Source organism: Phodopus roborovskii, unplaced genomic scaffold (assembly GCF_943737965.1).
Source record: "Phodopus roborovskii unplaced genomic scaffold, PHOROB, whole genome shotgun sequence".
Classification (NCBI taxonomy): domain Eukaryota; kingdom Metazoa; phylum Chordata; class Mammalia; order Rodentia; family Cricetidae; genus Phodopus; species Phodopus roborovskii.
Window position 1 is genome coordinate 20,514,767 of NW_026125295.1, and position 25,794 is coordinate 20,540,560.

The following is a 25,794-nucleotide window of genomic DNA, read 5'->3' on the forward strand; positions in this document are numbered from 1 at the left end:
CTGGCTGTCCTGGAACTCACTCTCTAGACCAAGCTGTCCTCGAACTCAGAGATCCTCCTGCCTCTACCTCCACAGTGCTGGGATATAAGGCCTGTGCCACTATACAATCTAGGACCTGGACTGTCTGCCTACATCTGAAATTACTGTTAATATATGTTCTTATTAATAAAGAAATTGTAAAATTTAGTAGTGACTCTTATAAGTATGATTAAAAGGAGGCTCGAGTAAACGTATTCCTAAATAAACATATTCCTACATCTCAGCAACTTTAATGTGACAGAAGCTTCTGGTTTCTATTAATGGCAAAGGTACATGCATGTGTTCATAAGTGAAGGAGCATTAGATATCAGCTAGAGCTAATACAGGTGAAAATGTAAACTCCTTCCAACTCAAGTTCATAGACTACTGTCTTAGCTTGGGTTTCCATTGCTGTGAAGAGACACCATGACCACAGCATCTCTTACAAAGGGAAACATTTCATTGAGTGGTGGCTTACAGTTCAGCGGTTCAGTCCGTTATCAACATGGCGGAGAGCATGGCATCGTGCAGGCAGATGTGGTGCTGGGGGAGTGGATGAGAGTCCTGCCTCTTGCAGGCAACAGGAAGTTGACTGACTCGCTGGGCTGTGTTCCGGGCTCAGGAAAGCTCAAAGCCCACCCCCATAGTGACACACTTACTCCAACAAAGCCATACCTCCTAGTAGTGCCAGTCATTATGAGATTAAGGGGGGGGGGACAATTATATTTAAACTACCACAACCCCACATCCATTCACAGCCACTTCAAGATCCTGTGAATCCCAAGAAAAGAATTTCAGATCTGAATAGTCTAGGCGCTAAAATGTAAAGGTCAGGACAAAGATTGTATGACAGTATTTATTTATTTTATTATATATGCATAAGTTTTGCCTATATGTATATCTGTGTACTGTGTGCCTAGTGCCTGCAGAGGCCAGAAAAAAAAAGAGGGTGTTGCATTCTCTAGAACTGGAGGTACAGAGGGCTGTGAATCACCGTGTGGGTGCTAGGAACTCAGTGGGAATCTTTTGCAAAAGCTAATGCTCTTAGCCACTGAACTGTCTCTTACACTCCTGCATAAAGCCATTTAAGAAACACTAGAGTAGACTGAGTTAACAGCTCTGTGATAGAACACTTGCTTAATCTGTGCAGACCTTGGAGTCAATTCTAATTCTTCTGATGAGGAAACATGAACACAAACAGAGCCCCAGATGCCCACCAAATAAGCAAAGGTCGCCAGACAGAACCCTGCCAGGTTGAGATGATCTGAGGAGTAATGATAGTATCATTGGTGTTTGGAGACTTTTAGATGATGGAAGTAAATGTGCTTTGTAAACTATCTAGGGATGTTGCACATGAAGCTGTCAGAACTGTTAACCTGGAAGGAAAGTCTGTCACGGAGGACTGGCCTCAGGTTAATATATGGGCCAATGGGCACCTTGTAAACAGAATTCTGTTCCATTCTATATGCCACCTGTTGTTTCTTAGGAGTCACTGGGAATCAAAGTGGCCACTGAAGAGAGTCATAGCCCAGGCATGGCACTCTGAGCCTCTTAGCCCCTAACGGTGCAAGCCCTGTGGCTTTTGTTAGGTAGCTGGCCCTTCATTTTCCATAAGGTATCCAGGCATTATGGAAGTTGAAATCAAGGTACTGCTCCTGTCTGGAAAAGTACAGGGAAAGCATTTTCCATACACACACACACACACACACACACACACACACACACACACACACACACACAGAATGGGTGTGAGATGTGTTGGCCTGTGTGTAGGTATAGCACAACTTTTAGGAGCTGGTTCTGACCTGACATCGGGGGCTCTTAGGGATCTAACTTGGGGTCTCACCAGGCTTATGTGCTAAGTGATTTTGTGACTGGCCTGCCTGACTGGGAGGAGTGTTCTAAACAGCTGTTCTCAACCTCTGGGTCACATGTCAGATCAGATATCCTGCATATTGGATATATACATGATTCATAACAGTAGCAAAATGAGGTAGTAACTAATATTATGATGTGGGTCAGCGCAGCATGAGGAACAGTGTTAAAGGGTCACAGCATTAGGAAGGATGGAACACTAGTCTGAAGGGGCACCATGCTCCATCTACTGGACCAGTCCAGCTACTGGACTGTTGAAATAATGGACTCCAGGAAACGAAAACTTCTCCAGGGATCTCCTGCGGGGAGAGAAATGGAAGAGGCCCTGAGGTATCCAGAGGAGCAACTTGTGCCCTGGAGAAAGATTCAGTCTGTCTGTGACCTTGTAGGAGAGATAGGAGATGAGTGGGGGGGACAGGGACCACACTTTATGGGCCTTTTCAGTTATGCATACCTCCTCATGCCAGGACCTCTGAAGATGGCTTTGCTGGGGGCATGGATCCTGGATCCCTTTGCCCTTGTGTGGTCACACTGATAAGTCTCCCTTTCCTGCTTTTCACTCTTCATTTGGTTTCATTAATGGGCTCATTGAGGAAGGGTCCCTGGGCCTGGCTTGTTGGGACACAGGCTGCGAGGCTTCTTAGTCTGGTGACACTTTCACCCACCAAGCCATTTCCTTGACTCAACAAGGCATTTTTTGTGTTGCTGTTTTTGATAACCAGAGCAGGTGTCTCAAGAGATTTTCCGTGCCGTTTTAGATCATGGACCAGGCCTTGACGGTGGGGGCGCCAGTGATCGGGCTGAATGACTCTGGGGGCGCTCGAATCCAGGAGGGGGTAGAGTCCTTGGCTGGCTATGCAGACATCTTCCTGGTGAGAAACCCATTCCTGGTGTGACCTCTGTAAGTGTGTTCTGGTGCCTGTCTCTCCACATTGTCCCCTGCCCCATCCTGCCTCTGAGTGTCTCCTGACATCACTGCCACTGTGGATGGGATTGGGGTGGGGTGGGGTGGATGGATGACAGGGCAGATGGGCTGAGAGCCTGCTCCTTCTTGATAGAGGGCCAGTTGTTGGATAAACAATTAGTTTAGAAAATGTTTTTTTTTTCTTTTTCTCTCTTTTTTTTTTCGAAGCAAGAGAGACATGGTAGGAAATGTTAAAGTAAACTGATTTGCTTGATTAGAATTTGTTTTGTTTTGCTTTTATTTGTTTGTTTTTCCTGGGACTCGCTCTGTAGACTAGGCTGGCCTTGAACTTACAGAAATCCACCTGCCTCAGCCTCCCCAATTTGCTGGGACTAAAGGCGTGTGCCACCAACGCCCGGCTGAATTAGAATTTTTTAAAGTGCTCTTTTTATTTAACATTATGGATTATTATACAAAGTTTAAATAGTAATACAAAGGAGACATCTCTTCAAATCAGAGACCCTTGGAGAGCATCATTCCAGATAACCTGCATTATTTGTCTATGAACTGTATTATGACAGACGCAGGACTGGCAGTCTGATAGAGACAAGAAACACGCAGTTTCCATTCAGCCCAGGGCTACACTCCTTCCGCTCTAGAATGACACATATCCTGTCCTTGGTCACTGCCCTTCATGGCCCATCAGAACATTTGTGTGTGAGATACTCTAAATTGTAAGTGTACATATTTTTCTTGAGAAGCTACCTAACTTTGTCTGTCTTAAACATGCCTTTTAATCTTTCACGTTCTGCGGTTAACCCACCGTGGGGAACATTGATTCTGTGGTTCTTTAGCCAGTACAGGTGAGACCTGGAAGGTCTTCTGCGGCCACGTTTTAGGGTTTGGCTGGGTTTTAGGATATTACACTTTGGGTGTGGTTGCTTGCAACCCCTGGTTGTCACAGGACCTTGCCATTTAGTCCTGCCTGTGTTGTTAGCTTCTGGTAACTTTGAATTGTGATGTAATTTCAGACCTCGTGGAGATCTTGACACAGTCCAGGATCTGTCCTGTGTCCTTTAGCCGGGTGTGCTGTCCCGACTCACTGCATCAGTCTCTCCAGAAATACATATTTGCATATTACATTATTTTGAAGCATTTGAGAACAAATTGGTGATATTTTGCCTCCATTAGTGCTAAATCCTTCATTGTTAATTATTATTATTTATAGTCCTTATCTAGTGGCCTCACTAGAGCCCTTAGTACCTTTCCCTCCTTGCCTTCTCTCCCTTCTCCTCCCCTCCCCTCCCCTCCTTCCCCCTCTCCGCTTTCTCTTATTCCCTCTCCCCTTTCCTTCCGTTTTCCTCCCCTCCTGTCTCCTTTCTCTCCTCCCCTCCCTTACCCTCCTTCCTCCCATCTCCTACCCTTCCCCCTCACCTTTCTCCTCTCCTCTCTGACTAGGAACACATCCAGTTATTGTATATCTTTACTTTTCTGTCTTTAAAGGTACTGGGATGGAAGTTGGGTCATCAGGCTGGGCAACAAGTGCCTTCATCCCCTGAGACTTCTTTCTGGGCTCACCCTATCCCCAGTGCCCTCCTTTTAAAAGGACAAGCCTTTCTGTGTAATTAACTCTTGCTCTAGACCTTCCTGTGTCTGCTGAGGTTACAGGCATATGCCGCCATGTCCACCCATAGCCGCCCTCCTTTGTATTTAGTTGAGTTGGGCCATTTTAGTTCACTTTAATTTTCACCATATTTTAAAAAAAATTAACCTCCATTATATGTTTGTTTGTTTGTTTATCTGGGAAAGGCCTCTCCGTGTAATCCTGGCTGTCCTAGAACTCGCTCTGTAGACCAGGCTGACCTCAACCTCAGAGATCCACCCGCCTCTGCCTCCCAAGTGCTGGGATTAAAAGGCGTGTGCTGCCACCAATGCCTGGCCTTAACTTTTAATTTTTATTTTATACATATGGGTGTTTTGCCTGCATGTATGTTTGTTTACCATGTGTGCCTGTGGAGGCCAGAAGAGGACATTGAATTTCCCAGATCTAGAGATGGTTGTAAGTTGTCACATGGGTGCTGGGAATTGAACTTAGGTTCTCTGGGGGAGCAACCAATTCTCTTAACTACTGAACCATCTCTTCAGCCTCCTTCACCGTATTTTAAAGTGTCTTCCTCTTAGTGGTTATCTGGGGGAATTACAACCAACATCTTAGCTGGTTGGGGTGAAAGAATGTTAGCTTCAGCACTGTAAGGACATTAGCTTCAACACTAAGGATGTTAGGTTCTCTGTGTCTCCATCATGGTGGATCATATCTTTACACGTGCCGTCTGTGTTGAGAGATTTAAAAGGCAAATGCACAAAACAATTACAGATTGCAGGAATGCTAGGTCCCAGCTGACGCACCACACTGGCATCTCGTCTCTACCTAGGAAGTTATATTTGCTGTCTGTTTTCTCACAGCTTCATGTAGCTGCCTGGTGTCCTTGTTTCAGACTGAAGAACTACGTTGTGTATTTCTTGTATGATATCTCAGCTGTCAGCAAACTCTCTTAGCCTTTGTTGCCTGGGAACTTTACTCTTCTTCCTTGAAGTTTGGCTTTGTTGGATGTTGAATTCTTGGCTGACAGGTTTTTCTTCAAACACTTGAACTATATGTCCCGCTGCCTTCTGGGCTGGACCATTTATCTCTTTGGGATACCTTTCCAGAGGGAAGCTGTGCCGCCCTGCTTTCTGCCTCCTCCCTGTGTTGGAGCTTCAGAGTTCGACTGTCATGGGTCTCTGTGGGATGGGTGTCTTTGAGTTCATCCTTCTCTGGAATTTGTTGAGCTTGGATGTAAACACTGGTGTCTTCCATCATACCTGGGAAGTTTGGTTCATAGTTCTTCAGATATTTGACTGAACCCTTTTTGTTTCTCCTGGGTTCCTGTGGTATCATGCTGGTGCTGATGGTCCCTAAGACCCAAATGCAATGTTATAATTAATACTTTATTTTGTTCTTTATATTTTTACAGATGGGTGTGTCTGTGTATAGGTTCCTGTGGAGGCCAGAAGATGGTATAATGTAGCAAGCTTTGTGGTTGGACTATCTTTGGATAGCCAGCCTGCAAATAACAGAGACTTCTTATTAATTATGAAAGCCTGGCCATTATGAAAGCTTAGAGGATCCCCAGGAGCTGGAGTTATAGGCTGTTGTAAGTCTCCTGATGTAGGTACTGTGATCTGAATTGAGCAAATGCTCTAACTGCTGAGCCACTACTTGAGTCCCAAGTTAAGAAAAGAGAATTTTATTCAGTGTGTGTCTATGTGTGTGTGTGTGTGTGTATGTGTGTGTGTTTGCTTGTGGACAGTTGTCCGCATAACCATGGTGGGCTGTGGAGGTCTGAATACAGGCCCAGGTGTTAGTCTTTGCTTTCAGTCTTGTTTTGAGACGAGTGTTTCGTGGCTCCCTCCTGTGTATTCCAAGGTAGCTGGCCTGTGAGCTTGTGGGAATCCCCCTGCCTCTGCCTCCTATCTTGCTGTAGAAGTGCTGGGACCATGGAAGTTCAAGCAACCCTGTCTGGCTTTGGGTCCTGGAAATCTGAGCTCTGGTTCTCGTGTTTTCAATTACCCACTGAGCCATCTCCCCAGCCTCCAGCATTTAGTTTTCAGTCACAGGGTAACCATTTTTTTTTTTTTTTTTTTTTTTTTTTTTTTTGCGATCTCAATTTCTTCTTGAGGATTTGGGTTGTTGTCTCCTGTTATTTCCTTTCCCCTCAAGCATCATCCTGCGCTCATAAGGAATGTGGAAGTCTTAATTAAACATGCTAGAATCTCAGGTGTCTTAACTTTATTTAGTATTTAGTTCCCCTCCCCACCAAGGTAGATCAGTGTAACTCAGAGTAGCCTTGGGCTCACTATGTAGCTCGGGCTTTCATGAATTCATGATTTAGAAGTTGTAGCATAATCATCCTGCCTCACCGCCCAAGTACTGGGGTTAAAAGCCTGAGCCCACATTCCTGGCTTGCTTAGCAGTTTTTTGTTTGTTTGTTTGTTTGTTTTTCATATACATTTTCTTCACAGGTAGTTCATTCCAGAGACTTGGATATTTGTTTTTGACAATTTCTCCTCGTTTTATAGTCTTTTTAAAAGGGATTTTCCAAACTTGGTTCTGCTGTAGCTGCAAATCTACCTACTTACTTACCTTTTTTTTTTTTTTTTTTTTTTTTGCTGAGTAGGATGGCTTTTGTGTTGTGAGGAGCTGTAGCCCATGGTTGCAGGCTTGAGGCTTTTACTCTTCATAATACCTTTGCCATGGGAAAGTCCTTGCGTGGTGTTTCCCCTCAGCACCACCAAGTATTGTCTGGGGATGAGCAGGTACTGGCGATCACTTAAGGGGTACCTGCCTCTGTGGTCCTTTCTCCACCACCTGGCATGACTTCTGGGAGCTCAACGTAGAGGTCAGGCTACTCACAGGGTGCATGCTGGCTGCCTCTCCCGGCAGCTCTGTGCTAGACTTGAGGGAGCACAGTGAGACCTATAGCACACATCCTTTGAGGAGCCGCTGTCAAGACAAGGGAACACACTTTGTTCCAGAAAGTGACATATTAACCACTTCATTATGGGAACAACTTGCATAGGTAACTTTGGGAGCACTTTCCTGATTAGAGCGTTTGCCTCCTGCATAGAGATTTCTGTGGAAGCAAAGCAAAACTGGATTTCATTGTTGGCTTTATCTTCCTGCAGATAACTTCACGAGTACTTCTGTAACCCGGTGCTTTGTCTTTGTGTGTTGGCAGAGGAATGTCACAGCATCCGGAGTCATCCCTCAGATTTCTCTGATCATGGGCCCATGTGCTGGTGGGGCTGTCTACTCCCCTGCCCTAACAGACTTCACATTCATGGTCAAGGTAAGGAAGCTGTGCCTGTGGCTGGTGCCCTAGAAGTCCTGCAGCTCCCATCCGCAATAAACATGATGCCTGACCCAGATCTAGGTCCTTATCTGCATTCTCATTTGTGTTCGGTGGAATAGAGATAAGCTCTGAGTGGAGGGAAGGTTTGGCATGGGACCTGGAGTGTTTGAGGAAGGTGCTTCTGGGCTCTGTAGTTTTACCTGCGATCTGAATTGCAAATGATCTCACATAATCAGAAGATCCTGTCCTTTGCCCAGACTGATGGCTGCTTACGAACCAGGGCTCCCTTGGGAGGGTCTGCCGTGGTCTGTTATATTGTCAAGTGGCTCTTTATGTCCTCATGTTTCTTTGTTCACCTTTTTTGCTGCTTCCCTACCCTTTTTGTAATGGCAATGGAAAAATTTGACCTCCAACTTCAGTTTGAGGGGTGCATGTCAACATATCACGTGGCTTTAATGGAAGGGGATTTTAAATGGTTTTTATTTATTGTTATTAATTAATTAATTTGGTTTTTCAAGACAAGGTTTCACTTGTAGCCCTGACTGTCCTGGAATATTGCTGGGACTAGAGGTTTGAGTCACTACCACCTGGCATTCTTTTTATTTTATTTAATCTTTTTGAGACAGGGTCTTACTGTGCAGCCTTGACTGGTCTGGAACTCACCATGACCATGTAGACAAAACTGGCCTTGAACTCACAGAGATCCACCTGCCTCTGCCTCCTGAGTGCTGGGATTAAAGGTGAGTACCACCATGGCCAGATTAAAAAAAAGAAAAATTTTTTCTTTCTTTCTTTCTTTCTTTCTTTCTTTCTTTTTCTTTTTTTTTTTTTCTTTCTTTTTTCTTTTTCTTTCTTTTTTTTTTTTTCTTTTTTTGAGACAGAGTTTCTCTGTGGAGCCCTGGCTATCTTGTAACTTGACCTTTAGACCAGGCCTGCCTCAAACTCAGAGATCCGCTTGCCTGCCTCTACTGGGGTTGAAGGTGCATGCCACTACCACCTGGCTGAGATAAATTACTTTTAGATGAAATCCTCTTGCAATTACATGTGGGTAATTATCCTAAATCTAATAGTTAAGATAGAAAGGCTGATTTTTTTTTAATATTCAAAAAATGAGTGATAAGTACCATGACAGAGAAAAGCCTAGGGAAAAGTAATGGTAGTTACCTAGTATGAGGGGACAATTCCAAAAGGGATGTGACTTGGAAACTTGTTCTCAAGGGCAGTTTGGCAGTTGAAATCCTAAAGTTCCAAAAGTGCTACTCTTGCCCAGCCATTCTATTCCTAGTGACAATTGAAAGCATCCCCCACCCTTTTATTGAAAATAGATTTTGCAAAACTATAATATATTCTGTTCTTAGTTTCCTTCCCTCTAGTCCTCCCAGCTCCTCCCCAACCCCCTCCATATCTGGATTCATTCCTTTTCTGTCTCTTGTTAAAAAACAAACAGGCATCTAAGAGATAATAATAAAACTAAAGCAGATTTAAATAGGGCAAAACAAAAAAGCACACGGAAGACAGACCAAGAAAAGGCCCATGAAACAGCTGTAGACATAGAGGCACACTTGTTCACACACCCAGGAATCCCATGAAAACACAATACTAGAAGTCATAATATACATGTAAAGGACCTGCAGGGTGAACATAAACAGATATTTTAAAAAGAGACAGAGAGAATCAAAGGGTCAAAGCCCTCAATCGTCACTATGAGACAAGGAAACTGTTCCCCCCTCCATTCAGACTCCCTTGGGGAAAACTAAATTTTCATCTGCAAATGGTTATCAACTGGAGATAACTAACTTTCAGCTCTGGGCCCCATCTGGTGTAGCCCTGTGCATGCTGCCTCAGTCTCTGTGAGTTCGGGTGTATGTCAGTCCTCTTTAGGAGGCCCTTTTTCCCTGGCGTCCTCCATCTTCTCTGGCTCTTATATTCTTTCTACCTCCTCTTCTGCAGAGTTCCCTGAGCCTTGAGTGGGAAGGCTTTTATGGAGACATCTACCGAAGGCTTTAGTGTTCTGAGGTCTCATACTCCCTGCATATGTCTGCCCAACAGTCTCTGTATTTGTTCCCGTCTGCTGTAGGAGGAGGCTTCTCTAATGATGGCTAAGCAAGGCACTAATTATAGGGGAATGTCACTAGAAGTCATTTTATAGTCATGTTGAGTAGAACATCATTTAGTTTTTCTCTAGGTCCCTGGACTATCTAGTCTCAGATTTTTGATCACTGAAGCAGCATCAAGTATGGGTTCCGTTGTAGCCAGTCTTTCTTTGAACTGCCAGCTCCCAAATAATGACAGAGAGACTTCTTATTAGTTATAAAAGTTTGGCCTTAACTTAGGCTTATTGCCAACTAGCTCTTATACCTTAAATTAACCTTCTTATAGTAATCTACATTCTGCCACACTCTCCTTTATACTGTATATCTGAGTCTGTGTCTTGCTATCAAATCCCTTGCACCAGATTCTTCCCCCAAGTTCTTCTATCTCCCCGTAAGTCCCACCTAGCCTCTCCTGCCTAGCTTTTGGCTGTTCAGCTCTTTATTAAGCCAATCAGAAGGTGCCTTCCCACATCTTCACAGTAAACATAAAGATTATGCCCCAGCATTCTGTCTTGTGGAGTGGGCCTTAAAGCAAATCAGATATTGGTTGGTTACTCCCATAACCTCTGTGCCACCGTTGACCGCATTAGCATATTTCAGGTTGGATACCATTGTAGACCAAAGGGTTTGTAACTGGGTTGGTGTTTACATACCTCTTTTGGTAGCATACAGAGTACCTTCTAGTACTGAGAACACTAACCTGTAGGGGTGATGCTCAACTTCTTCACATTCAGTGAGTTGTATGGGTGTTGCTGTCAGTTTGTGAGAGCAACCCATGGTCTTGGCCACAGCCTGGGTTGTTCGGAATTCAAATGGGACCCCTTTGGCCAACAATTCAATTAGATAACAACACATTCCTGGTCCTGGGAGTTTCATCTGGTGACAAGAGCTTTCCACAATTCTATCTCCCTTTTTATTTGGCAATCTCGTATACATCACCTTCATATATTGTATATTTGGGGAAGCTTCTACTGTATTAGGTTTCCGTACTATTCCTCAAATGACCTTAATTTTAACTTTCTTCCTGTATTCCTTAATTTTAGCTGTTCCTTTTTATATTTCCTCATCCCCTGCTTCCTCCCCTCCCCTCTTGACCCTCCTCTTCTTGTCTCTGCCCCCAATCCATAACTATCTACTCTATTTCCTTTCTTAGGGACAACTCTAGTCCTTTACTTTATATGAAACCTCTGTGGATCTACAGATCGTAGCTTGGTTATCATTGACTTAACCACTAATAACCATATTCCATAATTATCTTTCTGGGTCTGAGTTACTATGGTGGTTTGAAAGAAAATGATCCCCAAAGGGAATGGCACTATTAGGAGGTGAGGCTTTGTCGGAGTAGGTATAGCCTTGTTGGAGGAAGTATGTCTCTGTGGGGGTGGGTTTTGAGATCTCCTATGCTCAAGCTGCACTCCCACGAAGTAAGACAGTTCACTTCCTGTTGCCTGCAGATCAAGGTGTAGAACTCTCCAGCACCATGTCTGTGTGCATGTTGCCATGTCCTGCCATGATATTAATGAACTAAACCTCTGAAACTGTAAGTCCCTCCAATTAAATGTTTTCCTTTATGAGTGTTACTGTGGTCATAGTATTTCTTCACAGCAATAGAAACCTTAACTAAGACAGTTAACTTACTTGAGATGACTTTTTTCTGGTTCCATCATTTATCTGTGAATTTCATTTTTAATGACTGAGTAATATTCCACTGTAAAAAATGTACCACATTTATTTAGTTCATTCACCTGTTAACAGACATCCATGTTATTTCCAGTTTCTGGCTTCTATGACTAGAACACTGAACATGGTTGAATAAATGCCTCTGTGGTGGGATGATTGTCTTTTGGTCATGCCCAAGAGTTATAGATGAATATTTTTTTGTTTTTTGTTTTTGATATAGGGTTTCTCTGTGTAACATCTCTGACTGTCCTGGAACTCACTCTAGACCAGGCTGGCCTCAAACTCAAAGATCCACTGGCCTCTGCTGTGGTGCTATCTTGATTGTACAAATAAAGCCTGTCTGAAGATCAGAGGATGCAGCTTGCCACTAGCTAACCATAGAGGTCTTGGAGTAAAGGTGTGCACCACCACCACCCAGCTAGCTGGATCTTGAGGTAGATTGATTCCCATCTTCCTGAGGAACTGTCACACTGATTTCCATCGTGGCTATACAGTTTTGCAGTCCCACCAGCAATGGACAATTGTTCACCTTAATTCATGGGTTACCAGCACGAGCTGGCATTTGTGTTAGTGATCTTAGCCACTCTGAAAGGTGTAAGATGAAACCTCAGAGAAGTTTTGATTTACATTTCCCTCATGATTAGCTGTGTTGAACATTTCTTTAAATGTTTCTCTACCATTTTAATTTCCTCTTTTTGAGCATTCCATTTCAATCTGTACCCTATTTTTTAATTGGGTTGTATTCTTGATACCAGTTTCTTGAGTTCCTTATGTATTTTGGATATTGGCCCTCTATTGGTAAATATCTTTTCCATTCTATAGGCTGTCCAAATGATGGAGTCATTTGCTGTGCAGAAGCTTCTCAGTGTCATGAGGTCCCATTTACTAGTTGTTGATCTTAGTGCCTGTGCTAACAGGGTTCCATTCAGAAAGTCTTTTCCTGTGTCAATGAATGATTGACAGCATAGTGATAGAGCTTAGGTGCAACCCAGTTGGCAGATCGCTTGCTCAATACCCACAAAGCCCTAGGTTGAACTCCTAGCTCTGCATAAATGGGGCTCAGTAGCGCGTGTACACAAACTCACAGAAGGTAGAGGCAGGAGAATTGAAGGTCAGGGGCATCCTTGGCTACCCAGTGAGTTTGAGGTTAGCCTTGAATCCATGAGATTCTGCTTGAGCAACAATAAGAGTCAAAACAAAACAAAACACACACATGCATAAGGTTTACACAATGGAGTACTACTCAGTGTCCAACTCCTTATATGTCCCCCTTTCAAATCCATTCTCTCTTGTTTTTTAATTACTATTGTTATACACACAGTCATATGCAAATAAATTGATAAATTAAAAAAAAAAACCCACACACATACACAATGAAAGGTATAGAAATGCCCAGCAGTGTGGTAAGTTTAGAGAGCTGTGCTCATCACCGCGACTCTGGTCTGTGCCACCATCAAGCAGTTTTTAGCATGCTGCCCATAACCCTTTTTCATCTGTATGAGCTAAAAGCTAAATTTGCCATGCAGCATGTTGTGTGGCTTGGAGATGGCTTCTGTGTACCATGGCAGGATTCCGCCATTCTGTGCTCAAGCCTGACTGCCACAGAGTCTTCGAACCATGACCCACATGAGACTGGGAGACTGGGAAGCCCACAGTGCCTCCATTTCTGTCGGGTTTTATGTGGAAATTTGTGCCAAACATTGGGCTCTGCTTGTAGATGAAAGTTTCTGTCCTGCCAGGTCTTTTAGCCGTTTACTCCAAATAAACACACAGAGGCTTATATTACTAACAAATATCCTTGGTCAATAGCTCAGGCTTCTTACAGGCTAGCTCTCTCTTAATTATTAACCCACTACTATTAATCTATGTATCTCCATGTGGTCATGGCTTACCAGAGAACGTCCAGGTGTCCTATGTTCCTGGTAGCTACATGGCACCTTGCTGGCGACCCACCCTCTGGTACCTCTTCCCAGAATTCTCCTAGTCTAGTAGCCCCACCAGCACTTTCTGCCTGGCTACATCCTGCCTGTCCATTGATCAAAGCAGCTTTATTCATCAACCAATAAGAGAAACTATATTCATAGCATATAGAAGGACCTCCCCCATCAATGTCCTGGAATCTGGTTGCTGTGAAGAGACACTATGACCACAGAAACTCTCAATAAAGGAAAGCATTTAATCAGGGGCTTGCTTACAGTTTCAGAGGTTTAGTCCATTGCCATCATGGCAGGAGGAGCATGGCAGTGTGCAGGCAGGCAGGCAGGGTACTGGAAAAGTAGCTGAGAGCTACATCCTCATCAACAGGCAACAGGTAGAGGGTCCTGGGCCTGGCATTAGCTTTTGAAACCTCAAAGCCTGCTTCCTGCAACAAATCCACACCTTCTAATCCTTCTCAAACAGTTCACCAGCTGGGGAATAAGCATGCAGATCTTTGAACCTATGGGGACCATTCTCATTCAGCCCACCACAGCTGTTCTAATAAGTGTGCAGTGGTTTCATTGTAATGTACCATTCCTTGATGGCATACGTAGTGTCTTTCTTTCTTTCTTTCTTTCTTTCTTTCTTTCTTTCTTTCTTTCTTTCTTTTTTTTGAGACAGGGTTTCTCTGTATTGCTTTGGAGCCAGCCCTGGAACTTGCTCTGTAGACCAGGCTGGTGTCAAACTCACAGAGATCTGTTTGCCTTTGCCTCCTGAGTGCTGGGACTAAAGGCGTGAGCCACCAACGCCCAGCACAGTGTCTTTTCATAATTTTCTATTTGTATATTTTCTTTGGTGAGTTATCTTGTTCAGGTCTTTGATCTCCCCCCTCCATCCCCATTAATTTTATTCCTATTTTTGAGTTTTCGGAGTTTGGTTTTTGATAATGTGTGTTGCGATAAGGTACTATTCTGTAGCCTAGCCTGGTCTGGAAGTTACCACATAGCCCAGGATGGCCTCTGGCATGGGTTTTCTCCTACCTAAACCCCAAGTGTTGGGAATACAGGTATAGGTGGCTAAAACATATGCATGTGGGTTATTTTGTTTTGTTTTGTTTTGGAGACAGGATTTCTCTGTATAACAACCCTGGCTGTCCTGGAACTCACTTGGTAGACCAGGCTGGCCTTGAACTCAGAGATCCTTCGCCTCTGTCTTCCGAGTGCTGGGATTAAACCGTGCTGCCACCTCCAGGTTTACACTTGGGTTTTTTGTTTGTTTGTTTTGTTTTTGATTTGTCATGTTTGGAATTCAACCAAGGGTCTAGCCCAGGCAAGTACTCGAACAGTCCCTAACCTTAAGCCAGGCAAGCAATCCACGCTGAGCCTGTGTTCGCCTTTGTTCCCTTATCAGGACCAATGCACTCTGTGAGCCTCTTAGACTCCGTGGTCTGTTCCTCTGGTCCTCACTTTTGGGCAACGCATCACTGTCTTGATACTGTATAGTTAGATCTTTTTCAGATTCATTTTTATTTTACTATGTAAGAGTGTTTTGCCTCTTACGTAGTGTGTGTGTGTGCGTGTGTGCTACATGGGTGCAGTGCCCACTGATGCTAAAAGAAGGTGTCATACCCCCTTGTGACTAGACATAAAATATACAAATCTAATTTTAAAAGCTGGTCTTAAAAGAAAACACATATTTCACAACATGCAAGTTACTTACGTATCTAAAATTTTTAGAAAATTATTTTGAAGTTTATTTCATTGCTAACAGATTCTGGGAAACATAGAGCTGAGTGTGGGTTCCCATATGGGAGTGTGTAGATGGGGATGTACTCCCTGCCCAGGGGTCATAGTCTCCTGATGGTGGCCCAGCCTCAGGCTGCCACCGTGCGAATGTACAACTTCCTTAAATAAGTCTCCAGCAGCTGAAAATGTGGCTCCGAAGTCCGTTAAGTGAGCATAAAAGACCTGGTGCGTATTGACCATGGAAGGCACTTTTGTAAAATGTGTGTGTTAAGGAGGAATACCTAACGGTAATACGGTAATACATAGCTCCTCGATCTGATTGTTATCTAAGTTGTGGCCACACAACCTATTACCCAAACCAGGTCCTGCCTGTACCCATCCTCTGTCAGTGAATTAAGAGCTGAATTAGGGGGAAGCAGAGAAAGATTGATTCACTGTGGCCACATTGGGAAGAGGGACAAGCAGTTGCAGTTACCATGTGGTCCCACCCACCACACCCTTGTCTGACCTGGCAGCTTCTTAGAGCTCTGTGAAGTCTCTCTCAGGGAGAACCCGCCCACACCCTCCCCACTCCCCAAGCTGGTGCCCTTCCCTTCACCAGGTATGATCCCTGGGAACATTCCCATTTGTTTGGGGTCCATGTCTAGAGACTGACAGATGGAGAGCTCAGGTGCCTCCTCAGATTATCTTCATTTCTGCCAAGCCCTATAGGTAATTTTGTCATCTTAGAATTTCAGTTGCAGCCAGAGAAATGGATGGCACTAGATTCTTGATGGAAGTTTCCAAATATTTTGAGATTTATAAAATAGACATCTAGGGTTTTTGGCATTTTCAAGAGAGGCCAGGCTAGCCATTTACTGGAGTATGCGCTTCAGCCCAGAAGGAAGATCCTGTGGCTTGTGTTCCTCTGTGGGGATTATTTTAGAAATAGTGGTAATGTAAAGATTCAGAATAATTTTCCATGATGGATATTTTCTGACAGGAACCTGTAGTCTCACAGCCTTGCCCTCAGGCTGACATCGCTGCCAGGCCATTTTGTTTTTATTACATCTCATATTGTAGGGATGACTTTAGATCTAGTCTTGACTTGGTGCCTAGGGGCCAACTTATTTGGTCTTTGAAGAAGTTGCTCCTCCTGGGCATTAATGACGGCTGAACCAGACTCTACTGTTTGCTCTGCTCTCTCTCGCAACTGGTTCTGTCTGGTTCATTCAGTTGTTTGGCTGGAATGCAAAGCTACAAGTATGCTTCCCTGACCTCGGCAGGGCAGCCGTCTGAGCTTTACTGTTGAAGTCTGCCTCCTGGCCTGCCTGCTGATGATCAGACTGCAAAGCATGTGTGGAGGTCTGCTACCCTTGGCATATCTAGAGGAAAACTCCCATCCCTCTAATCACCCCACATTCTTGGGAATCCTCGAGTAGCTCCTCCCCTCAGATCTCTGTTTGCATGCCATGGCTGTGTTGTCTTTCCCGATGATGGCAGCTTCTACAGGGTTTCTCAGAGCCATGTTGCTCCTGTTACTGAGTTCTGCCACTTTCTGCCCATGTAGTGCGGAGCACTTATCTGCGACCACTGCGGTATAAGCTACCGTGGAGGGGGCCTGGAGCCCTTCAGCAAATGTGCGCCCAAGCTTTCACTGGGGCAACGTTGGCAATCCTGAGTGAGGGACTGCTGAGGGGCCAGTGCTGGAGTGGGAACCCCACCAGGCCACGTGAGGCATCGAAACTGGGGAAGTTTCACAGCTTCTGTGTTGGGTGGTCAAGGGGTCCCACTCTGCAGCTACCATGGAGGTTGCCCCTTGCCCTAGTCACCACTGGGGCAGCCCTGAGCAGTTTCCGACTTGGCATCCAGCTGTGGATAGCTTGTCCCTGACCTTTGAGCTGCAGGAGATCCCACCTGGCAATCAGGGTTTGTCGCCGCTAGGTATTTACCCAATCTATTGGGTGTTACCCATGCTCTCCCTGGATGACTAGATTCTGCCTGGGCCCCATTGTTAGGTCTCAAGGTCTCAGGCTGCCCATACATCTAGAAATGATCCCAACCTAGACTATAGGAGGATTTCTGGTGGTTAGAGTTTAAAAAGCCAGTATTCCACGGAAACTTGTAAGACTGGTTCCCATTTGCCAAAAGGAGTCATTTCCCCTACCTCTGACAGGAGGGGCAGGGGGCTCCTTGACAAATCTGTGGGTGCATTCTGCACCCTTGCTGGCCTGAAGGCTCCTGCATTCCTACTCACAAGTACTTGTTATACATTTCAAAGCCCTACCCTGGCCCTCCCACCCTAGATCCCCGCCCTCTTCACCCTCCCTCCTGGTGCCCTCCCTCTCCACTCCCTCCCTCCCTCTCCACTCCCTCCCTCCCTCCCTCTCCACTCCCTCCCTCCCTCCCTCTCCACTCCCTCCCTCTCTCCCTCTCCACTCCCTCCCTCCCTCCCTCTCCACTCCCTCCCTCTCTCCCTCTCCACTCCCTCCCTCCCTCTCTCTTCACTCCCTCCCTCCCTCTCCACTCCCTCCCTCCCTCCCTCTCCACTCTCTCCCTCCCTCCCTCTCCACTCCCTCCCTCCCTCTCTCTTCACTCCCTCCCTCCCTCTCCCTCCCTCTCTCCCTCTCTCCCTCTCCACTCCCTCCCTCCCTCTCTCTTCACTCCCTCCCTCCCTCTCTCCCTCTCCACTCCCTCCCTCCCTCTCTCCCTCTCCACTCCCTCCCTCCCTCCCTCTCTCTTCACTCCCTCCCTCCCTCTCTCTCCACTCCCTCCCTCCCTCCCTCTCCACTCCCTCCCTCCCTCCCTCCCTCTCCACTCCCTCCCTCCCTCCCTCTCTCCCTCCCCCTGCCTTCCCTAGTCTCCCTTTACTTACAGATAGCCTTGGCCGAGTCCAGTCTGATTTCTTTTCTCTCTGCTCTGGACTCCTGAAGATGTCACTGTATATCATCTCTTTTGCCTAAAACAACCTTCACCATGGCCATACCATGGGACTGTCGTGTGGGCAGCGCCTTTACTCCACCCTCTGCATACATCTGGCCCTGAAACCCTCCTCCACCTGGTGGAGGACCCTCTCACACACCCATCACCTGCAGTTCTCAGCCACTGCTCAGTGGTGCTGCAGCTTCTGGCTGGGCTCTGTGGCCTGGTTTGGTCTAAGGCTGAAGGATCCTGCACAATGGACCCCCCTCACCAGGGAAGGCTGTCTAGCCTCAGGGTGACCCTATGGTATGGTGGTGTAACTGGATTGGCAGAAAGGAGGACAGTCTAAAGAGACACGTGCGCCTCTCAATCTATCAGAGTGTTGAGACAGTGGACCCCAAAGAAATGAGAATTTGCTCAGGAGTCCCATGCTGGGGGAAAGAGAAGGCTCCAGCTAGAGTAGACCCACCTCCCCGAAATGTCAGTGATGTGGAGAGGTTGAAAGACTAGCTCCAGTTTGTCTTGGTGATCTGTAGCTTGCTAATAGCTACTCCTTTCCCCCAGCTGTGTGGGACCTAGCTAACATCCCGACAAACCAATATAAACCCTTTGGAATTATTGCCTGTTTTCAGCTAGCATCCAAGGCCTATGGCAGAGTTCCCCCATCTCACTTTGAGCCTCCTACCTGATGCACCCACCATTATATTTCAAATGTGTCTTGATATATAGCTTTTTAAATTTTGTAACTGCAAGAGATCCATGAAATTGCTACCTGGTTGGAACATGGTGTTGGGGAGACTTCAGACTATACTCCCAGTTTGCAACCCCCAAATCCTGTGTCAGTGGGTGGCAATGGGGAAATGCCTACACTGGCCAACTACTTGCCCGAGCTGCAAACTTGGGCCATTTTTAATTGCATGTTGTTTGTCTGTTTATGTTGGGAATGGGGACAACAGGTAAACAGTTTTTATAGGGTGACCTGCAGGGGGTGAGGGGTGGGAGGGGGGTTGTTGCTTGTTGGTGTGCAGCAGTAAGAAACAGGGATTCCCAGAGCATGACTTCCAGGGGTCTTGCTAACAAGTCCACTTCCTTTCCCCAGGAAGTTTGGGACATATGCTTACGTCAGTTAAGGCTGTCTTCTGCACGTCCGGTGTGTGCTTGGTACAACTGACCATCTGTTGTGAACTTGTCCTGCTAATAACATTGTTTAAGAGTAACCTTGAATCCAGTACAAGCGCACTGGGTTTGCTGAGGGATTGACTGATTGCCAAAGCACTCCTTTTTTAGGGCCCAGCACTGCGGATATGGTGAAACACGAAGCCAACAGGGTTCCCACTTACATGGAGTTCATAATTAAGTGAAAGAGATAGAGGAAAACTCGTGCATGTAAACACAGTGAGAAAGGAAGGGAGTTCCCGAGACAGAATAGATAACGAGCAGTCCCAGGGGAGGAAGGGTTGACTTTGGCTCAGGGCTTCAGTGAGTCACGGTGAGAGAGCGGAATAAGGCAGGAGGAGGAGAAAAGGAGTATGAGGGATGCCTGGGAGGCTCTGCCACTGGTTCCCTGCAGCTGGACTGGCCTCTGCCGAGGTTCTGTGTTCATCTCACATCATGCTTTGCTCTGATGTTGGGTACACAAGGTCTGTCTGTCCTCCTGGAGAGCCACCCTTTTGTCACTGCAATTCCGTCTTGATCCCTGATGGTTTCCTGTGATTGAAGTATATTTAGACTAAAATCAGTAGATGCACTCTTTAATTCTTTCGGTAATTGTTAGCAAGATAAATCTTTCTCCACACCTTCACAGTGGGATTTTTACAAATAACACACACACACACACACACAGAGAGAGAGAAAGAGAGAGAGAGATAGCTGAGTCTTGTTTTTAAGATAGCTTTTTATTTCTTTTTTATGGTTATGTTTTTTTGTTTTGTTTTGCCTACATGTATGTCTGTGCCTTGCTCTCAGATACCAGAAGAGGGCATCAGATCCCCTAGAACTGGAGTTATAGATGGTTGTAAGCTGCCCCTACATGGACACTGGGAACCAAACCCAGGTCCTCTGAAAGAGCAGTGAGTGGTCTTAACTGCTCAGCCATCTCTCCAGTCCCTTAAGGACAGTGTCTTGCTATGTAGTCCAGGCTGACTGCAGACTTGAGCTCTCTGGACTTGGTCTCACTGGTGCTGGGTTATAAACGAGTATTGATCACTGTGTTACTGGTGGTCAGGGGTCTTAGCTGGCGTTTCAAGGTTCTTGGATTCTTATTTAAGAATAAAATAAGAGCTCACATAGAGTAGCAAAAGTAGTAAGGTGACATTACTCAAAGTAAAGTGATAATACAAGTCAGAAATATGTTAAAGATTGACAGTGGATTATGTGAGTGAGGGTATTATAGGGTCCCAGTAATTGTTTAGGCTTTTATGGGGTTCAAGAGAAGGAGTAGTTTGTTTGCTAAGTGTTGTAGTTTGGGTGGTTCTTTATATCAAACATTTTTAAAAGATTAATTAATTTTGCTTTATGTGTGTGGATATTTTGCCTGCATGTTGTGTCTGTGCAACACATGCATGTAGTACTTAAAGAGTCCAGAAGAGGGCATCAGATACCCTAGAACTGTGCTCTTAACCATTGAGCATTTCTCCATCCACTGACGTTCTGTTTTAATTAGCAGATAAAGTTATATTTTCTCTTGAGCATGTACCTTTTCATAACGCATTTGATTTTAATCACATGCATACCCAAGTATGCATAGGCGTGAGATGGCGAACGGGAGATTCTCCTGCAAAGTTCGCTCTGCAGACATGTTTGCCTTATTGTGCATGTATCCACTGATCGCCACCCCCAGCCATGAAAGATGACTGCAGGGTTAATACCATCTACTGCAGAAGAGGGGCTGAGATGCCCTGAGGTGCATCGGTATAATGATAAGTTGTTAGGAACTAACTGGTTTAGTAATGTTTCCATGCAGCATAATAGCAGCAGGTTTTCCCTTATGACCTGTCTGGCCATTGGTTCTTGGCCCTGATAATGGTGCCAGGTATGAGTTACATCTTATGGAGCAAGGGAAGGTGGTCATGAAGTCCCACCCTTAGTGGAGAAACTGTTGACTATTGGCAGCTGCTGGGAGAGGGAGAGCCCGTTTCTTTAAGGGTGTGGCTTCTGGTAGATTGACCATGCTCTAGTGCAGCGGTTCTCAACCTTCCTAATACGGTGACCCTTTAATACAGCGCCTCATGTTGTGAGGACCTCCAACCATATAATTATTTTCATTGCTACTTCATAACTAATATTGCTACTTGTGATTATAATGTAAATATCTGTATGCAGATGGTCTGGGTAACCCCCTGTGAAAAGGTCTCAAGCCCCAGGTTGGGATCTACTCTGGTAGATGGACACACATCCAAGATTATATATGCACAGCACAAACTGTGCTCACCCAGCCCCCTTATAAAAAAGACAAGGTTGGGCAGATGGGTAGGGAAGGGGTGTAGATCTGGAAATAGTTGAAAGAGGGAATGAATGTGATCAAAATACAATGTATGTAATTCTCAAAGAACCAATAAAAAAGGAAATGGGAAAGAATATGACTGTAGGGTATGGAATTCTCAGTGGCTTTTGTTTTGTTTCTAAATCTTGTCAGCACTTCAGGTATTTTGCTTTGTCTCTTCTTGTGTGTTTGGTTTCTGAGCATAAAGAGCCCAGGGTTCTTAAGGTTCTGCCCTTCAGCCCTCTGTGGTGTGGCGCTTCCTCCCTCGGCTTCTTCTGGGTTTCCCATCCCATCTGTAGTTGGGGAGCAGAGCCATGTGCTGGTGCCTTGGACGGCTCAGCACCCTGTGCTGTAGTGTCTATGGCTTGGGAAGATTCTGAGTTCCTGTTTCTGCCTTCTCCTTGGAAGTCACAGGAAGTGCTTCCTGCCTCTGCAGCAATTCCTGGCTCCTCTGTCTGATTTTCTCTTGGGCCCTCCTTCCTCATGGTTATCTTGTTGCTTTTTGGTGTAGGTTTTTTTTTTTTTTTTTTTAATTGAAGTGTCAGTCTGCCAGGAAGTGCACCAAGAATGTTTGTTTGAATTGGTGTTTTGATCTTTGCTGTTTGGGGTTTGTGGGATTTCCATTCCTCTGCTTGTTTTGTTTGTTCTTGTGTTCTGGACACTTAACAAGTTGGAGGCGTAGCTGGGTGGGGTCTTTCCTGAGAGGTCCCCTCCCTCACTTTCCTAGTGCTCATTTTAACTCCAAACTACACTGTTTGGATTTCTTTTTGCCCCATTTGCTCTTCATTTTCTTTTTTACAATCGTAGACCTGCATAAGAGTGATTACTAATAACCATGGGGCAGAGTTAGTATTAGGCTGTCGTGAAATCTACTCTGCCAAGGATTAGTCCAGTGCTTTTAAATTTACCCTCAAGCAGATTCTTTTGACGGACAGAAAGTAGTCATATTCTTTGCCAAAATAGCACAAGAACTGTCTTATAGCCCAGCTGCTAATATTGGCCCCCTCTGAAAACTTTTGATCTGGGCTTCCGTAGTACGCATGTCTTTCAAATTCCTGTTGGGATGGCCTATTAAGCACTGCCTATAGCTTTCAGACCCCTTCCTTGTCCAAAGCCCCAAAGGCTTCCCACATGCTCCCTGCAAAAGGAACGGTCAGGTCTGTCACAACAATACCCCACTCCTGGTACCATCTTCTGTTTTAGCTAGTTTCCTATTGCTGTCATAAAACACCGTGACCAAAGCTTACAGTTTCAGAGGGTGAGTGTGTGATGACAGAGCACAGGCGTGGGCTCGGGCTCAAGGACAGCTGAAAGCTTACATTTTGATCTGAAAGTAGGAGGCAGATGAGAGACACCGGGAATGGTATTTGTCTTGAAACCTCAAAGCCCACCCCCAGTGACACACCTCTGTTGTGGGATATTTGTGCACTGTGTGAAGATGTATTGCTGTGATTGGTGTAATAAAAAGCTGAACGATCAATAGCTAGGCAGGAGGTAAGGGCCAGACTTCTGAGTAGAGAGGACACATCTAGGCAGGAGGAGGAATCTAGATGTGTGAGAGACTCGAGACATGGAAGAAGCAGGATGGGCAGGCAACACATGACAGGACGTAGATGAATAGAAGTGGGTTAATTTTAGTTATAAGAGCTAGGTGGGAACAAGCCTAAGCTAAGGCAAACCTTTCATAATTAATGTTAAGTCTCTGTGTCATTATTTGGGAACTGGCTGGTGGACAGAGAAAGATTTGCTGTAAGAGGTCCAAACCTCCGAATCCTTCCCAAACAGTTCTGCCAACTGGGAAGAAGTATTCAAACATGTGAGCCTTTGGGGGCCGTTCTCAGTCAAATCACTGTGTATGTGGTGCTTTTAACGTTAGGTTTGTATAAAACTGATTCTTTGAAGCTTTGTCAAACATCCTTGGTGTTATTTGTCTCTCCTCCCGCCCCTCCCCCAGGAAGAGCCCTCCTCTCCTTTTTCCCATTTCTCTGTGTTGCCTGTTTCCTTTTGCTCCCCTGTTTACCTGTTCCCCGCCGTCCCTTTCCACTCTCCTGCTTTCTGTGATTTCTCCAAGACGTAGACTCACATATGAAGATTTCACCTAGGAACCGAAGACAAGCGAGAATGTGCAGCATTTGTGTTTCTGGGTCTGGATTATCTCATTTATTAGATTTTTTTTTTTTTTTTTTTTTTTGGTTTTTATCAATTTACCTGCAAATTTCATTTTTCTTATAGACAAGGTAGCTCTGGCTGGCCTTGAACCCATAGACATCTGCTTGCTTCTGCCCAAGTGTTGGGAAGGTCTTGGTCTGTTAGTGAGTCTGTGGCTCTGCATTGTGACCTGTGTCCCCATTTCCTCCCCTCTCCTCTCTCTGGTAGGGCAGGATGAATAGAGCGCTGGAGTTGGGATATCCGCCATCCCTCATGGAAGGCTCCAGCTGCCTGGAGTTCGGTGTTTTCCTTCTGCCTTTTTTCTTTGTTTGTTTGTTTGTTTGTTCCTAGCTATCCTAGAACTGGATCAGTAGACCAGGCTGGCCTCAAACTCACAGAGATCCACCTGCTTCTGCCTCCCGAGTGCTGGGATTAAAGGTGTGCACCACCACCACCACCACCTGGCAGAAGGAATTCTGCCTTTTCAAAGAAGAAATGCCCTGTTTCTTTTCTCCTCCACATGCCTGAAGCAAAAGATTTTTCTCTAAAAGGCATTGATCTCCTGGGTAAAATGTTATTTATTTGGAAGGGTTAGTTTTTAATTCTCTGTGTATGTGTGTCTTGGGGGCACATGGGTACTGATGTCTGAAGAGGCTGGAAGAGGGCATCTGATCCCCTGGAGCTGGAGTTTCAGCATGTTGTGAGTCACTCAGCACAGGTGCTGGGAGCTGAACTTTCGTCCCATGTAGGAGCAGTGGCCACTCTTTGCCGGAGCCGTCTCGCCAGTCTGGTGGGTGGTGCTGCCATGTTCAAGGCGGCTCTTCTCTCCTGTCTGCACACTCCTCACATGTGCTCGCCTGTTACTCAGGGGTCTGGCATATTCAGAGTCATGATTAACTATCATATCCAGCTGTTATTTACATTTTGTCTGGTTGCTTCAGTTCTTTTAATTTTTTTATCAATAATATTCTATGAACACTACTTAATCTTGTGTATGCAATGGGAAGAAGTTAGATTTATTTCCCATTGTCCTCCCCACCTTATTTCCAGTGTTTTACATAAAGTAGAAGCCACACATTAAACCCAGGTGTGGTGGACACCTGTAACCCCAGGTCAGTGTCCCAGGCCCAGTCAGTTAGCTGTCTGTCTGTCTGACTGTCTCCCTGCTCCTCCCTTTCCCTGCCTTCCTCTCACTAACAGAGAGGATTCCTGTTACTGACTAATGGATTCCTAAAAACCAGCCTCATTTATAGTAGTTCACTGTTTACCATCTTAGTGCCTCAGTTTCTTCTTGGAAGTGGGAGGGGACAGAAGTTTTTAAAGTTTTAATGACAGACTCCTGGGAAGGTCTGTAATAAGCACGTGGTACATGAACTCTGAGTCAGGGTTACCTGTTAGGTTTAAGTTTAACCTAGTGAGTTAACCACACTGTAGGTTAGCCATACTACAGGTTAGTCACACTGGAGGTTAACTACACTGGAGGTTAGCCACACTGCAGGTTAGTCACACTGCAGGTTAGCCACACTGGAGGTTAGCCACACTGCAGGTTAGTCACACTGCAGGTTAGCCAAACTACAGGTTAGTCACACTGGAGGTTAGCCACACTGGAGGTTAACTACACTGGAGGTTAGTCACACTGGAGGTTAGCCACACTGCAGGTTAGTCACACTGGAGGTTAACTACACTGGAGGTTAGCCACACTGCAGGTTAGCCACACTGCAGGTTAGTCACACTGGAGGTTAACTACACTGGAGGTTAACTACACTGGAGGTTAGCCACACTGCAGGTTAGCCACACTGCAGGTTAGTCACACTGGAGGTTAACTACACTGGAGGTTAGCCACACTGCAGGTTAGTCACACTGGAGGTTAACTACACTGGAGGTTAGCCACACTGCAGGTTAGTCACACTGCAGGTTAGTCACACTGGAGGTTAACTACACTGGAGGTTAGCCACACTGCAGGTTAGTCACACTGGAGGTTAGCCACACTGTAGGTTAGCCACACTGCAGGTTAGTCACACTGGAGGTTAGCCACACTGCAGGTTAGCCAAACTACAGGCTAGTCACACTGGAGGTTAACTACACTGGAGGTTAGCCACACTGCAGGTTAGTCACACTGGAGGTTAACTACACTGGAGGT

At 45.5% G+C, this 25,794-nt stretch overlaps 1 protein-coding gene across 1 annotated transcript in view; it reads left to right on the top strand.

The window, feature by feature from the left end:
- Pccb (propionyl-CoA carboxylase subunit beta) overlaps positions 1–25,794 on the top strand; it is a 54,069-nt gene that overhangs the window by 7,269 nt on the left and 21,006 nt on the right. Inside the window, exons 5-6 of the mRNA XM_051206287.1 lie at positions 2,652–2,765; positions 7,576–7,686. Of these exons, the coding sequence (XP_051062244.1) occupies positions 2,652–2,765; positions 7,576–7,686 (225 nt within the window). The remainder of the gene's footprint in view (positions 1–2,651; positions 2,766–7,575; positions 7,687–25,794) is intronic.